Source organism: Palaemon carinicauda, chromosome 18 (genome assembly GCF_036898095.1).
Source record: "Palaemon carinicauda isolate YSFRI2023 chromosome 18, ASM3689809v2, whole genome shotgun sequence".
In the NCBI taxonomy this organism is placed as follows: Eukaryota; Metazoa; Arthropoda; class Malacostraca; order Decapoda; family Palaemonidae; genus Palaemon; species Palaemon carinicauda.
In genome coordinates, this window is record NC_090742.1 from 32,606,571 (window position 1) to 32,623,986 (window position 17,416).

Sequence of the window (17,416 nt, forward strand, 5' to 3'; positions counted from 1 at the left end):
TTTTTTTTTTTTTCTTAGTATCAATGTTTTTCCCTTTTTTTGTTTCCTCCACTAATGTTTAGTATTAAATAACCTGAAAATGGCTTATCTCTGAATAATATTAAACAATTACATTCCTATATGGGTCTCCTTGCCCAGAATAAAATCAAGGGGTGGTGCCCAGTGCCCAGTTCTCTTGACCTGTCACCTAGATTTTTGGGTATTCCACAGTTTTATCTCTTTGTGTGGTGAACGTTGGAGTATGGTCGGCATTCAGACACTAGGCAGTTTGGTTGCTACCTCTGGCCACAATCCGCAAACTACTACAACACTGGTGAGGCGAGCGTTGACGGGGAGACCTCTGTCGAGACAAATGCTGGCGAGGTGAACAGTGGTGAGGTGACCGACGAAGAGGCGAGAGATAGCAAGGCAAGTGTAACTGCCTGCTACCTGTCTGAGAGTACTAAGGTAAGGCATTGTGTGATCTCATTGGTTGTGCACGGCGTACTTGAGGAATCAGTGATGCCGAAGGTTTGCGAGGGGGTGAGTATGGACTATCAAACTCGTTACTCTGGACTAGGGAGGAGATTACAAATGAGTTAAAACTCATGCCAAGCAGAAGACTTGGGGAGCAGAAGACTTGGCCCACCCCCCTCGCTAAGAGTAGGTGGATGGGCGTGCTCCTTAGCAATCTGAGAACATGTGTCAGTTTGCTCTTAACGAGACGAACTAGAGGCTGACTGAACTGGTTCACGATGACGTGACTGCAGAACAGTAGGTTTTACTTAATCAGAAGTTGAGATACTACCACTAAGAGTTATTGGGTCCTTTGACTGACCAGACAGTACTACATTGGATCCCTCTCTCAGGTTACGGCTAATTTTTCCTTTGCCTACATATATACAGGAAACTCTGGCCTATTCTTTCCAAATTCTCCTCTGTCCACAACACTGAGATTACCAACCAATTCTAATTCATCTTTATTCAAGAGGTTACCAACTGTATTATAATTGTTCAGTGGCTCCTTTCCTTTTAGTAAGGATAGATGAGACTCTTTAGCTATGGTGAGAAGCTCTTCTAAGAGGACACTCCAAAATCAAACCATTGTTCTTTAGTCTGGGGTAGTGCCATAGCCTCTGTACCGTGGTCTTGCACTGTCTTGAGGTAGAGTTCTCTTGCTTGAGGGTACACTGCGGCACACTTTTCTATCTTATTTCTCTTCTGCTTGTTTTTTGAAGTTTTTATAGTTTATAGATAAAAGATCTATCTTAATGTTGTTACTCTTCCTAAAATATTTTATATTATTCATTACAGTACTTGTCTTTTAGTTGATTCATTTCCTTTTCTCACTGGGCTATTTTCACTGTTGCAGCCCTTGGGCTTATAGTATCCTGCTTTTCCAACTACAGTTGTAGCCTAGCAAGTAATAATAATAATAATAATAATAATAATAATAATAATAATAATAATAATAATAATAAATAAATAAATAAATAAATAAATGACCTTAGGTGCTACTCCCAAAAAAGTGGTCTTCCAGTAGAGATTTTATGAAATCTGTGAAGTGACTTTCCAGGGGTTGCCATGTGAAGGGTGTATTAATGATTGATGTGTTGTGTGAAGATTTCAAGATTGTGATCACATGATTTGAGTTTTTTACTGTGGAAGATTTTTAGGATAATATTGTAGAGGACACTTAAGTGAAATAAGCCATACATTGGTGTTTACTTTATCAGTAGGTAGTAGGAAGAGGTGGGACTGGTAAAACATTGTATATTCTAATATAGAATAACCAGTTGCAACTTCATTATAGTACTACAGAAATTAGCATTGGTATATAGATTGTTATCTAGAAATTATTACTGATGGTGAGACCAGTAGTTGTAATGGTATGGGAGTGTCCAATGGGTGGACGGTTTGTTTTGTTTTCTAATAATTTTTATCCTTTCTCATTTTGAAATGAACCATTTTTTATATAGATGTAGCATGGATTTCTTTACCTATTGTTCCTTGATTTGCAGCCTTTAGGTTTTTTTTTTTTCAAGTGTAGTCATGCACAAGTAAAAAAAAAATCTTACCTGGAAAGCATACTACTTTATCTATTTAGGACTCAGTACAAAGTACCAGTGAAAGTGAGATGGTATGCGCAGGATAGAATATTAGAAAATTCTAAGGTTCTAGCTGGGTCCCCTTACCCCGTATAAAATCAAAGGGTGGTGCCAAGTGCCCAGTTCATTCTTGACTATTTATTTTTTGCCCAGATCTCTGGGCTTTCCACCGTATTTTTTGTGTAGTGAGAAGTTAGTGTGTGGTCGGTATTCTGACACTAGGCCATCTGCATGCAACATCAGGTAACAGTCCGCAAACCACTACAGTGTAACGGGCAATCATTGGCAGACGGGGGAGGAAGCCAACTTTGCATACCCTCAGCCTGCTGAGAACTCAGGCTGAGGGCGGACATAGAAAGCAACGGGAGAAACCTGGCCGCAGCAAGTTTCTCGATTCACTCCAATAGGATCCTTCAACAGGAAACCCCAAGAGGTACTCGTCAACAACTGCTCTTGCCTAACTACTGAAGTAGCTCGAACAAGAGAGGAAGAAGGTGCTGACACTAATGCTGGCAGAGACATGGAAGGTTCTTTACACCTACATTTTTTGGAATCTCTAAGGTGGGAGACCAAGTATCCCCCTTAAGGGGAGGTGTGTACTCCCGCTCTGTCCCTGCTCGCAGGCCCTCAAGATGTTTCTTAGAGGGGGAACCCGAAATCCTTATGGAAGGCCACAAGTGTCGCAAAGCGTCAGCAGAAAGAGACTTCCATACTTCGTAGGGCGGCACTGCTTTGCTAGGGGAAGCGACGGAGTCCTCTTCGTAAAGTTGTCCGGGGTTAAAGGGCCACCACTCTTACTTGAATGGTCCCCAGAGGAAACCGGTCAAGCAGTCGGAATGGAAAGATCGAGCCGATGAAGAAGGAAGTCTGGGCTTCTTCCCTTTTGAGGGTGAACCCAAAGAATCCCACTTGGACTTCTTTTTTCGAGGTCTAGCAAATCTCTGCCACTGGGAGGATGGCCACTCCCTACACAAAATACATGGAGATTCCTGGGCGGATGAATAGCCCCTGCAGGAAAGACACAGGTCGTGAGGGTTCATTTCTGAGGCGGCCATGTAGGAGCTGCATCAGCGCCCTTTTGCACCTCGACAAACACGCATGGTTTGAATCTCCACTACATTTTGATTCTGAGATGAAAGTTAGAAAGAATTATCGTTTGTAATTGTTATTGGAACGAAAGGTTACAGGAGAGATAGATAGGTATGTTCTATCTGTTCCGAGGCAAAATAAAAAGTGACGTCACTCAACTGGTGAGTGCGTGAGCGGGGCCCCAACTATTCTACCCCCGCTAACTAGCGTTGAGTAGATGTACGTTGCTAAAAGGTCTTTTGGCTAGTTTTCTGCATTCGCCGAAATAATATCCACTGTAAAGAGCAAAAAGGTTTGTATTCATATTGGAACAAAAATCTTTTTCCTGCTGACGGAACATCAGCGATACCCATAAAAAACCAACTTCCTTGGGCTCAGGTTGTCATTGTTGTAGAGACCCACATAGCATGGGGATGGTTATGAACAATCATGACTGTACAAAAGGCACAAAGATTATGAGATTAATGGCAAGTTTGCATATAAACATGTCACATATTTGCACCATATCTGAAAAACAACTGCATAGGCTCATAATTTCATTCAATTTATCCAAGTGTACCAGAACACAACCACCTGTCATCACACTTATCTATTCATCTAGAAAAAGAAAGAGAAACCATTAGAATAGCCAAATTTGAAAAGCTATAACTGTAATGCATATGTGTACTGATTCAAGAAGAAATAAAAAGTGTGGTCTACCTGCCAGTGGTTATATAGTTAAATTTTTAATACTCAAACCAGTTTCATTCAGATTATGCTCCTATCAAAGGAAAATGATTTATATTCTTATAGGAATTAATACGGTATGATACACTTCCAGAAAAGTTTCATGGGTTTACATATACAGGAAGACATGCTTTGTGTGTCTTTTAAATAGATAATGCACAGCATACCAAATTACAGTACTGTTATCTTTTCTGTAATGAGTAATTATTTAAAAATGATATGCAAAGAATTGCAGGGAAACTGTTAATAATCTCATTCACACAAAATATAAAGTAAAGAAAACTACTACAAAATCAAATCTAAACTCACTTTTCAAGGGCTATAGTTATTGCATCTCGTATCTTGGTGCTTGGGCTAATATCAAGTCGAATGGTAGTATCCTCTAATATTGGTATATTCCATTCAGCCTCAGCCTCTACATTTTCACCTTTTGTGTAATTCTCCACTGTCAAGAAAATGAAAATGAATACAGCAAAATTCAAATATCAATTAAATTGATAAAAAATCACAAATTTTAAGCAATATGACAAATTTGGAAGTAATTTGTATTTTTCCTAATGTTACAAACCTGTAGGTATCTATAGGGGTATTACTTTCGGCGAAGCTGAAAGATAAGCCATTAGATTTTTAGCGAGGGTTAACCACCCACCAGCTAGTTAGCGGGGTGGGGGTGGGGGTGGGGGGTGGTAACTACCCCGTTCAGTCACACACCTGGGGTTATCACCCACTTTGCTTGGAGGTAGAACTTCAAGGGGGACTGGTGCTAGCAGGCCAATCTGTATAGATAGCTACATGTTTGTATCGTTAGGAAAAATACTAATTACTTCCAAATTTATCATTTATTACATCACTAAATACAAACCAACGCTATTTATAGGGGTTCACTACCCTTTAGGAGGGTGGAAGTCCTTGCCAATCTGGCTTTTGGTTTAGACCAGGGATTCCCTTTTATGTGTTTAGTGCATAAGAGGTGGAAACCCTACACCTCGCTAAAACTGTCCTACACAAGCTGTGTGCCCGTGATAACAGCAATGTGACTGTAAAGGTAAGAGTTCTTCAAAATCTAGACAGCTATCCCCAGACTTTGAGTCTTTGCAATAAACTCAGGGATGAAGTTGAGCCTTACCTCTTCCCATACCTTTGAATATGCAATGTCATGAGAGAGCATGAAGTTCACTAACTCTTTAGTCCAAAGCCAAAGCGAGTAGGAGCACCATCTTCAGAGTGAGGTGGCAATTTGTTGCCAGGCATAAGGGTTCGTAGGGAGGACCCTTCAAGGCCGAAGAACCTGAACCACGTTCAAAGGAGGAGGTCTCACTTCCAATCGGGGACACTTAAGTTCATATCTTCGTATGAGGAGAGAAAGTTTCAGCAAGGAGGAAATATCTTCTCCTTTCGGCTTAAAGGCAAGACTCAAGACACAGCGGTAACCTTTTACGGCTAAAACTGAGAGGAGCATTTCCTCTCGCAAGTGTAAAGGAACTCTGCTATTGCTGGAATATGATATTTTGATTATAAAATAAATTTTTGAATATACTTACCCGGTGAATATATAATAGCTGACGTCTCCGACGGCTCGACGGATTCTAAAAACTCGCGAGCGATCGCCGTGAAGGTTGCGGGTGTGACCACCAGCGCCGACTATCGGCCAGATACCGCATATACTTGTAAACATCTCCAGTTCTTCTCAGTCCCCTAGGTCTCTATCGGGGAGGAAGGGAGGGCCTTTAATTTATATATTCACCGGGTAAGTATATTCAAAAATGATATTTTAATTATAAAATAAATTTTTGAATATACTTACCCGGTGAATATATAATAGCTGCTGCTCCGGCGGCTCGACAGAAAACACACAAAAACTCGCGAGCGATCGCTATGAAGGTTGCGGGTGTGCCCACCAGCGCCAACTATCGGCCAGATACCGCATATGCATGTAAACAAGCCTCAATTCTTCTCATCCCGCTGGGTCTCTATCGGGGAGGAAGGGAGGGCCTTTAATTTATATATTCACCGGGTAAGTATATTCAAAAATTTATTTTATAATTAAAATATCATTTTCAAATATTTAACTTAGCCGGTGAATATATAATAGCTGATTCACACCCATGGTGGTGGGTAGAGACCAGAGTTAATTAAGTTTACAGCGTATATGCTTAGAGTTTTTGACAGTTATAACATAACAAAACCCAAATATATAGGTACCTGGTAAGGAAGTTGACTTAGACGATTACTCTGCCTTGTTAGTCTGTCTTCCTCACGAAGCCCAGCGATCCTCTTAGGATGCTGAAAGACTCCCAGGAGCTGAAGTATCAAGGGCTGCAACCCATACAACAGGACCTCATCAAACCCCTAATCTGGGCGCTCTCAAGAAATGACTTTGACCACCCGCCAAATCAACCAGGATGCGAAAGGCTTCTTAGCCTTCCGTACAACCCAAAAACAAGATTAAAAACATTTCAAGAGACAGATTAAAAGGATATTGGAATTAGGGTAATGTAGTGGTAGAACCCTCACCCACTACTGCACTCGCTGCAACGAATGGACCCAGTGTGTAGCAGTCCTCGTAAAGAGTCTGGACATCTTTTAAGTAAAATGACGCGAATACCGACTTGCTTCTCCAAAAGGTCGCGTCCATAATACTTTGCAGAGATCTATTTTGCTTAAAGGCCACGGAAGTTGCTATAGCTCTTATTTCGTGCGTCTTAACCTTAAGCAAACATCGGTCTTTCTCATTCAAGTGAGAATGAGTCTCTCGTATTAAAAATCTGATAAAATATGACAAAGCATTCTTTGACATAGGCAATGATGGTTTCTTAACTGAGCACCATAATGCCTCAGATCCACCTCGTAAGGACTTAGTACGGGCTAAGTAGAACTTAAGAGCTCTAACTGGAGACAGCACTCTTTCAAGTTCGTTGCCTACGATCTCTGATAAGCAAGGTATATCAAAAGATTTAGGCCAAGGACAAGAAGGCAGTTCATTTTTGGCCAGGAAACCAAGTTGAAGTGAACATGTGGCTTTTTCTGTAGAAAAGCCGATGTTCTTACTGAAGGCATGAAGTTCACTGACCCTTTTAGCCGAAGCCAAGCACACTAGGAAAAGCGTCTTGAGGGTGAGATCCTTCAGGGAGGCTGAATGTAATGGCTCAAACCTGTCTGACATGAGGAACCTTAGGACCACGTCTAAGTTTCATCCAGGAGTCGCCAAACGACGTTCCTTAGAGGTCTCGAAAGACTTAAGGAGATCTTGGAGATCTTTATTGTTGGAAAGATCTAAGCCTCTATGACGAAAGACCGAAGCCAACATGCTCCTGTAGCCCTTAATCGTGATAGCTGAGAGGGAGCGAACATTTCTCAGATGTAAAAGAAAATCTGCGATTTGGGCTACAGAGGTACTGGACGAGGACACAGATGCTGACTTGCACCAGTCTCGAAAGACTTCCCACTTCGACAGGTATACTCTGATGGTAGAAGCTCTCCTCGCTCTTGCAATCGCACTGGCTGCCTCCTTCGAAAAGCCTCGAGCTCTTGAGAGTCTCTCGATAGTCTGAAGGCAGTCAGACGAAGAGCGGGGAGGCTTTGATGAACATTCTTTACGTGGGGCTGACGTAATAGATCTACCCTTAGAGGAAGACTTCTTGGAATGTCTACCAGCCATTGAAGTACCTCAGTGAACCACTCTCTCGCGGGCCAGAGGGGAGCAACCAACGTCAACCTTGTCCCTTCGTGAGAGGCGAACTTCTGCAGTACCTTGTTGACAATCTTGAATGGTGGGAATGCATATAAGTCCAGATGAGACCAATCCAGTAGAAGTGCGTCTATGTGTATTGCATCTGGATCTGGGACTGGTGAGCAATAGATTGGAAGCCTCTTGGTCATCGAGGTGGCAAAGAGGTCTATGGTGGGTTGACCCCAAGTCGCCCAAAGACTCTTGCACACGTCCTTGTGGAGGGTCCATTCCGTGGGAATCACCTGACCCCTCCGACTGAGACAGTCTGCCAAGACGTTCAAGTCCCCCTGAATAAATCTCGTTAACAGGGAGATGCCTCGATTTCTTGACCAAATGAGCAGGTCCCTTGCGATCTCGTACAGCGTGAGGGAGTGTGTGCCTCCTTGCTTGGAGATGTACGCCAAAGCTGTGGTATTGTCGGAGTTGACCTCTACCACTTTGTTTCGAAGGAGGCTTTTGAATTTCATCAAGGCCAAGTGGACTGCCAATAGCTCCTTGCCGTTGATGTGCATGCTCTTCTGACTTGAGGTCCACAGACCTGAGCATTCCCGACCGTCCAGGGTCGCACCCCAACCCAAATCCGACGCGTCTGAGAACAACACGTGGTTTGGGTTCTTGACTGCTAGGGATAGTCCCTCTCTCAGACTGATATTGCTGTTCCACCATTTCAGGCATGCCTTTACTGGTTTGGAGACCGGGATTGATACCGTCTCTAACGTCTTGTCCTTGTTCCAGTGAAAGGCTAGATGGAACTGGAGAGGCCGAAGGTGTAGTCTTCCTAGCGAGACAAACTGCTCCAGGGATGATAGAGTCCCTACGAGACTCATCCAATTCCTGACTGAACACCGTTCTCTCTTCAGCATTAGTTGGACTTTGAGCAGGGCTTGTTCTATTCGGGTGGCAGACGGAAAAGCCCGAAAAACTGGACTGCGAATCTCCATCCCTAAATATAGAATAGTCTGGGATGGGATCAGTTGGGACTTTTCTAGGTTGACCAAAATTCCCAATTCCTTGGTCAGACCCAACGTCCAATGAAGATCCTGCAGACAGCGATGACTGGACGATGCCCTGAGAAGCCAGTCGTCCAAGTACAGGGAGGCTCGGATTCCCGATAAATGGAGGAATTTTGCCACATTCCTCATGAGCCTCGTAAACACGAGAGGAGCAGGACTGAGGCCAAAGCACAGGGCCCAAAACTGGTATACCACATTCCTGAAAACAAACCTCAGAAACGGTTGGGAATCCGGGTGTATAGGAATGTGGAAGTACGCATCTCGTAGGTCGAGAGAGACCATCCAGTCTCCCTCTCTGACCGCTGCTAAGACGGACTTCGTGGTCTCCATAGTGAACTTTGTTTTCGTAACAAAAACGTTGAGCGCACTGACGTCTAGCACCGGTCTCCAACCTCCTGTATTCTTTGGGACTAGGAAGAGACGGTTGTAAAACCCCGGTGATTGAAGGTCCGAGACTTTCACCACCGCTCCCTTCTCTAGCAACAGAGACACTTCTTGATTTAGGGCTTGTCTCTTTGACTCCTCTCGGTACCTGGGAGAGAGGTCTATGGGAGTTGTCACTAGAGGAGGTTTGCGTACAAACGGAATTTTGTACCCCTCTCTGAGCAACCGAACAGACTCTTGGTCTGCGCCCCTCTTCTCCCAGGCCTGCCAGAAGCTCTTCAATCTGGCTCCTACCGCTGTCTGAGGCTGTGGGCAGTCAGACTCTGCCACGTGAGGACTTGGCTCCTCTCTTCTTACCTCTCTTTCCCTCGGCACGAGCGCTTCCCCTGCTGGGAGCTCTGCCACGAAAGGGCGGGATAAATCTGGATGCCGGAGTCTCGATCCTGGGTCTTACAGCAAAGGATGTAGAAGGAGTCCCTTTGCGAGCAGAGGACGCCATCAAGTCATGGGTGTCCTTCTGCACAAGCGAAGAAGCTATATCCTTAACCAGTTGTTGCGGAAACAAGGACGCTGATAAGGGAGCAAAGAGCAGTTCTGATCTCTGACAGGGAGTAACTCCTGCCAAAAGAAAAGAGCAAAGGGTATCTCGCTTCTTTAAGACTCCCGACGTAAAGGTGGAGGCGAGCTCATTGGAGCCATCGGGGATGGCTTTATCCATACATGACATGATAAGTAAGGAAACATCTTGGTCGGCAGACGAGATTTTCCTACTTAAAGCTCCTAATGACCAGTCAAGAAAGTTGAATACTTCAAAGGCCCTGTATACGCCTTTAAGCAGATGGTCAAGGTCCGAGGAGGACCAACTAATCTTCGAGCGTCTCATGGCCAGGCGACGGGGAGAGTCTACGAGGCTTGAGAAGTCACCCTGGGCAGAGGCAGGGACTCCCAAGCCGAGAACTTCTCCCGTGTCATACCAGACGCTCGATCTAGAAGCAAGCTTAGAAGGAGGGAAGGCAAAGGCCGTCTTCCCCAAACTCCTCCTGGTATCCAACCAGTCGCCTAAAAGTCGTAAAGCCCTCTTGGAAGAGCGAGAAAGCACTAGCTTAGTAAAGGCTGGCTTGGTAGCAGGTAAGCCTAGAGCAAACTCAGACGGTGGCGAACGAGGAGCAACGGTAACAAAGTGATTGGGAAAAAGATCCTTGAAAATCAACATGATCTTCTTAAAGTCCATCGAAGGAGGAACCGTCTCAGGTTCGTCTACATCTGAAGGATGATCATCATGATGAGGATCAGCAACGTCCTCATCTGAAGGATCTTCTTCCGACAACTGCTGAGTAACAAGCAAAGGGGAGACCTGCCTTGGTGGCAATGCTTGACAAGCAGAGTCCACACGCACTGGTGCATCAGTAGCAGTCCAGGACGCTACGTCATGTAACTGCTTAACAGCCTGACTGTCAACAACAACAGGAGAGGGAGGACGCTCGACGTCAACTCGAGACTGCCTTGACTGCCTAGACTGAGCAGTCAAAACAACTCTTGACTGCGGTGCTTGACGCTCAGCGTCAAAACAAGTCAACTTCGCTGGATGGCGAACGTCCTGAACGTCAACAAGAGCATTAGGAAGCGGCTGAACGTCCACATGCGGCTGAAAGTCAACACGGGACTGCATCGAGTGAGGCTCTACAAAACGTGACTGACGTGACTTAGTAACGCCAACGTCAACAGGACGAGCAAAGGCTCGTTTGGGCGGCTGACGGCCAGGATCTCGATCAGCTAAGCAGCGAGGATCATCGTGAACCTTTTCAGCAGAATAGTCCTCCATAAGAGAGGCGAGCTTAATCTGCATGTGTTGCAGTACAACCCATTTAGGATCAACGGGAATGGGTGCGGTAAGAGACGAGGGTAACGTCTGTGACTGCAAAACCTTGCCTACACCAAGACTCTCGGAGCCTGTGTTACGTTTCTGCTTAGGCGGCGAGCAGTCTTCCGATGACTGCATAGGGTCAGAGCTGTCCCAATGGCTACAACCAGGACGCTGGACCTGTCCTGAAGGGACTGACTTTCGCTTTAAGGGCCTCGAAACCTTGCTCCACGGTTTCTTACGCGAAAAGCCTTCGGATGACGAGGAGAAAATCGTCTCGCTCGTCTTATGGTAGGGGCGGTCTTGATGAGACACGCCTGAAACCATAGAGGGAACGTCTGTTCGCTGATCAAGGCCTCTCGAACCCATAAGTCGTACGACATTACTTCTCCCTGGGGCTTGGGAGCTTGCAAGAGGTCTCGGACTAGGCGAACGACAGGCACGAACAGACGAACCCTCGGTCGCAACACTGATAACACTTTGCGCACTAATCACTTTCCCACGATTTTCCACTGTGGCACTCTGACACTTTAACTCTTTAACGTCAGCCATGAGTTGATTACGGTCTGTAGCTAACGACTCAACTCTTTCGCCCAAAGCATGAATGGCACGTAACATATCCCGCATTGATGGTTCCTGAGTGCTAGTAGGGGGTTCAGGCACAACTACTACAGGGGAAGGATTAGGTTCAGGGGCATGGGAGGAGGAAAATTCTAACGATCTAGAGGAACTTCTCCTCACCCTATCTCTCTCTAGCTTACGAGAATACTTGTCATATTCAAGCCAATCGAATTCCGAAAGGCCCACGCACTCCTCACACCGATCTCCTAATTGACAGGTTTTACCCCGACAATTAGAACACACAGTATGTGGGTCGAGAGAGGCCTTTGGAAGACGCTTATTGCAATCCCTAGCATTACACTTACGAAATCTAGGAATTGGAGAAGGGTCAGCCATTTTGAAAAAGTCAAAGAAAGTCCAAAAAACAATCCAAAGTCATCAACAATTAAATCTGTCAAAAAAAGAGTTCAAGAGTTTAAGTTGAAGATAAAACACCTGCACTGCGAAAGCTCAAACCAAAATGAAGTACTTCACCAAGTCTGTTGAAAAACTCCAGGTTAACAGCGAGTAATGGTATGTCTTGTCGATCAGACCGACAGAGAAGAATTGAGGCTTGTTTACATGCATAAGCGGTATCTGGCCGATAGTTGGCGCTGGTGGGCACACCCGCAACCTTCATAGCGATCGCTCGCGAGTTTTTGTGTGTTTTCTGTCGAGCCGCCGGAGCAGCAGCTATTATATATTCACCGGCTAAGTTAAATATTTGAAAATTTATTTTATAATCAAAATATCATTTTTAAATATTAAACTTAGCCGGTGAATATATAATAGCTGATTCACACCCATGGTGGTGGGTAGAGACCAGTATTAATACAATAAAGGCGTATATGCTTAGAGTTTTTGACAATTATATCATAACAAAACCCAATTAAATATGGGTACCTGGTAAGGAAGCTGACTCTGACGATTACTCTGCCTTATTAGTCCGCTTTCCTCACGAAGCCCAGCCATCCTCTCAGGATGCTGAAAGACTCCCAGGAGCTGTTATATCCAGGGCGACTACCCATACAACAGGACCTCATCAAAACCCTTAATCTGGGCGCTCTCAAGAAACGACATTTGACCACCCGCCAAATCAACCAGGATGCGAAAGACTTCTCAGCCTTCCGTACAACCCAAGACAAGATTAAAAACATTTCAAGAGAAGATTAAAAGGATATTGGGATTAAGGGAATGTAGTGGTAGAACCCTCACCCACTACTGCACTCGCTGCAACGAATGGACCCAGCGTGTAGCAGTCCTCATAAAGAGTCTGGACGTCTTTTAAGTAAAATGAAGCGAACACCGAATTGCTCCTCCAAAAGGTCGCGTCCATAATACTTCGCAGAGATCTGTTTTGCTTAAAAGCCACGGAAGTTGCTATAGCTCTTACTTCGTGCGTCTTGACCTTAAGTAAACAACGATCTTTTTCACTTAAGTGAGAATGAGCCTCTCGGATTAAAAATCTAATAAAATACGATAAAGCCTTTTTAGACATAGGCAATGAGGGCTTCTTAACGGAGCACCATAAGGCCTCAGATCCACCTCGTAAGGATCTTGTACGAGCTAAATAGAACTTAAGAGCTCTAACTGGACACAGTACTCTTTCAACCTCGTTGCCTACGATCTCTGATAGGCAAGGTATATCAAAAGATTTAGGCCAAGGACGAGAAGGCAGTTCATTTTTTGGCCAAGAAACCAAGCTGAAGCGAACATGTGGCTTTATCTGTAGAGAAGCCGATGTTTATACTAAAGGCATGGATCTCACTGACCCTTTTAGCCGAAGCCAAGCACACCAAAAAAAAAGCGTCTTGAGGGTGAGATCCTTCAGGGAGGCTGAATGTAATGGCTCAAACCTGTCGGACATTAGGAACCTTAGGACCACGTCTAAGTTCCACCCAGGAGTTGCCATACGACGCTCCTTAGAGGTCTCGAAGGACTTAAGGAGATCTTGGAGATCTTTATTATTGGACAGATCTAAGCCTCTATGTCTGAACACAGAAGCCAACATGCTCCTGTAGCCCTTAATAGTGGGAGCAGAGAGGGAGCGAACATTTCTCAGATGCAGGAGAAAGTCTGCAATTTGGGCTACAGAGGTACTGGAAGAGGAAATGGATGATGACTTGCACCAGTCTCTAAAGACCTCCCACTTCGACTGGTAGACCTTGATGGTAGATGCTCTCCTAGCCCTCGCAATCGCTCTGGCTGCCTCCTTCGAAAATCCTCGAGCTCTTGCGAGTCTTTCGATAGTCTGAAGGCAGTCAGATGAAGCGCGGGGAGGCTTTGACGAAGACTCCTTACGATGGGCTGCCGTAAGAGATCCATCCTTAAAGGCAGACTCCTTGGAACGTCTACCAGCCATTGAAGTACCTCTGTGAACCACTCTCTCGCGGGCCAGAGTGGAGCAACCAATGTCAACCTGGTCCCTTCGTGAGAGGTGAACTTCTGCAGCACCTTGTTTAGGATCTTGAAAGGTGGAAAGGCATAAACGTCCAGGTGAGACCAGTCCAGCAGGAAAGCGTCTATGTGGGCTGCCTCTGGATCTGGAACTGGAAAGCAGTAAGTCGAGAGCCTCTTTGTCAGAGAAGTCGCAAAAAGATCTATGGTGGGTTGACCCCATGTCATCCATAGCTTCTCGCACACAGTCTTAAGCAACGTCCACTCCATGGAGATGACTTGTCCTCTTCTGCTGAGGCCGTCCGCCAAGACATTCATTTTTTCTTGCACAAATCTCGCCAAAGGAGAGATGTTACTTGCCTTAAATGGAGTTCCTTCTGATCCGTGGATCAAAGACCCGAGCATTCCAGACTGTCCAGTGGAGCTCCCTAACCCAAATCCGATGCATCTGAATACAACACATGGTTTGGGTTCTTGATCGCAAGAGAAAGACCTTCTCGAAGTCTGATGTTGCTGTCCCACCAAGTCAGACATGTCTAGACTGAGTTGGAGATTGGGAAAGAGATACTCTCTAAGCCCTTCTCCTTGTTCCAATGGTTTAGGTGAAATTGGAGAGGGCACAGGTTGAGTCTCCCCAGAGAGATAAACTACTCCAGCGATGAAAGAGTTCCCACGAGGCTAGTTCAAACTCTTACAGAGCAACTGTTTAACTCTTGCAAGTGAAGGACTTTTAACAGAGCTTGTTCCATTCTTGTGGGAGACGAAAAGGCCCGAAAAATTAGACACTGTATCTCCATTCCCAAATAAAGAATAGTCTGGGATGGGGTACTGTAAGTTACGACTTCTCTACGTTCACTATGAGACCTAGCTCCTTGGTTAGGTCTAATGTCCATTAGAGGCTCTCCAGACAGCGATATAATGACGACGCCCTGATTAGCCAGTCGTCAAAATAAAGGGAGGCTCTGAATCCTCAAAAAATATTTTAATTATAAAATAAATTTTTGAATATACTTACCCGGTGAATATATAATAGCTGCTGCTCCAGCGGCTCGACAGAAAAACACACAAAAACTCGCGAGCGATCGCTATGAAGGTTGCGGGTGTGCCCACCAGCGCCAACTATCGGCCAGATACCGCATATGCATGTAAACAAGCCTCAATTCTTCTCGTCCCGCTGCGTCTCTATTGGGGAGGAAGGGAGGGCCTTTAATTTATATATTCACCGGGTAAGTATATTCAAAAATTTATTTTATAATTAAAATATCATTTTTAAATATTTAACTTAGCCGGTGAATATATAATAGCTGATTCACACCCAAGGTGGTGGGTAGAGACCAGAGTTAATTAAGTTTACAGCGTATATGCTTAGAGTTTTTGACAGTTATAATATAACAAAACCCAAATATATAGGTACCTGGTAAGGAAGTTGACTTAGACGATTACTCTGCCTTGTAAGTCTGTCTTCCTCACGAAGCCCAGCAATCCTCTTAGGATGCTGAAAGACTCCCAGGAGCTGAAGTATCAAGGGCTGCAACCCATACAAAAAGGACCTCATCAAACCCCTAATCTGGGCGCTCTCAAGAAATGACTTTGACCACCCGCCAAATCAACCAGGATGCGAAAGGCTTCTTAGCTTTCCGTACAACCCAAAAAAACAATATTAAAAACATTTCAAGAGACAGATTAAAAAGGATATTAGAATTAGGGTAATGTAGTGGTAGAACCCTCACCCACTACTGCACTCGCTGCAACGAATGGACCCAGTGTGTAGCAGTCCTCGTAAAGAGTCTGGACATCTTTTACGTAAAATGACGCGAACACTGACTTGCTTCTCCAAAAAGTCGCGTCCATAATACTTTGCAGAGATCTATTTTGCTTGAAGGCCACGGAGGTTGCTATAGCTCTAACTTCGTGCGTCTTAACCTTAAGCAAACATCGGTCTTTCTCATTCAAGTGAGAATGAGCTTCTCGTATTAAAAATCTGATAAAAAATGACAAAGCATTCTTTGACATAGGCAATGATGGTTTCTTAACTGAGCACCATAATGCCTCAGATTTACCTCGTAATGACTTAGTACGAGCTAAATAGAACTTAAGAGCTCTAACAGGACATAATACTCTTTCCAGTTCGTTGCCTACGATCTCTGATAAGCAAGGGATATCAAAAGATTTAGGCCAAGGACGAGAAGGCAGTTCATTTTTGGCCAGGAAACCAAGTTGAAGTGAACAAGTGGCTTTTTCTGTAGAAAAGCCGATGTTCTTACTGAAGGCATGAAGTTCACTGACCCTTTTAGCCGAAGCCAAGCACACTAGGAAAAGTGTCTTGAGGGTGAGATCCTTCAGGGAGGCTGAATGTAATGGCTCAAACCTGTCTGACATGAGGAACCTTAGGACCACGTCTAAGTTCCATCCAGGAGTTGCCAAACGACGTTCCTTAGAGGTCTCGAAAGACTTAAGGAGATCTTGGAGATCTTTATTGATGGAAAGATCTAAGCCTCTATGTCGAAAGACCGAAGCCAACATGCTCCTGTAGCCCTTAATCGTGGGAGCTGAGAGGGAGCGAACCTTTCTAAGATGTAAAAGAAAATCTGCGATTTGGGCTACAGAGGCACTGGACGAGGACACAGATGCTGACTTGCACCAGTCTCGAAAGACTTCCCACTTCGACTGGTATACTCTAATGGTAGAAGCTCTCCTCGCTCTTGCAATCGCACTGGCTGCCTCCTTCGAAAAGCCTCGAGCTCTTGAGAGTCTTTCGATAGTCTGAAGGCAGTCAGACGAAGAGCGGGGAGGCTTTGATGGACATTCTTTACGTGGGGCTGACGTAACAGATCTACCCTTAGAGGAAGACTTCTTGGAAAGTCTACCAGCCATCGAAGTACCTCGGTGAACCACTCTCTCGCGGGCCAGAGGGGAGCAACTAACGTCAACCTTGTCCCTTCGTGAGAGGCGAACTTCTGCAGTACCTTGTTGACAATCTTGAATGGTGGGAATGCATATAAGTCCAGATGAGACCAATCTAGGAGAAATGCGTCTATGTGTATTGCTGCTGGGTCTGGGACTGGAGAGCAATAGATTGGAAGTCACTTGGTCATCGAGGTGGCAAAGAGGTCTATGGTGGGTTGACCCCAAGTCGCCCAAAGACTCTTGCACACGTCCTTGTGGAGGGTCCATTCCGTAGGAATTACCTGACCTCTCCGACTGAGACAGTCTGCTAAGACGTTCAAGTCGCCCTGGATAAACCTCGTTAACAGGGAGATGCCTCGATCTCTTGACCAAATGAGCAGGTCCCTTGCGATCTCGTACAGCGTGAGGGAGTGGGTGCCTCCTTGCTTGGAGATGTACGCCAAGGCTGTGGTATTGTCGGAGTTGATCTCTACCACTTTGTTTCGAAGGAGACTTTCGAATTTCATCAAGGCCAAGTGGACTGCCAAAAGCTCCTTGCCGTTGATGTGCATGCTCCTCTCACTTGAGATCCATAGACCTGAGCATTCCTGACCGTCCAGGGTCGCACCCCAACCCAAATCCG

At 45.1% G+C, this 17,416-nt stretch overlaps 1 protein-coding gene across 1 annotated transcript in view; it reads right to left on the reverse strand.

The window, feature by feature from the left end:
- LOC137657752 (ribonuclease P protein subunit p25-like protein) overlaps positions 1–17,416 on the reverse strand; it is an 86,336-nt gene that overhangs the window by 49,816 nt on the left and 19,104 nt on the right. The window contains exon 2 of the mRNA XM_068392223.1: positions 4,212–4,347. Within this exon, the coding sequence (XP_068248324.1) occupies positions 4,212–4,347 (136 nt within the window). The remainder of the gene's footprint in view (positions 1–4,211; positions 4,348–17,416) is intronic.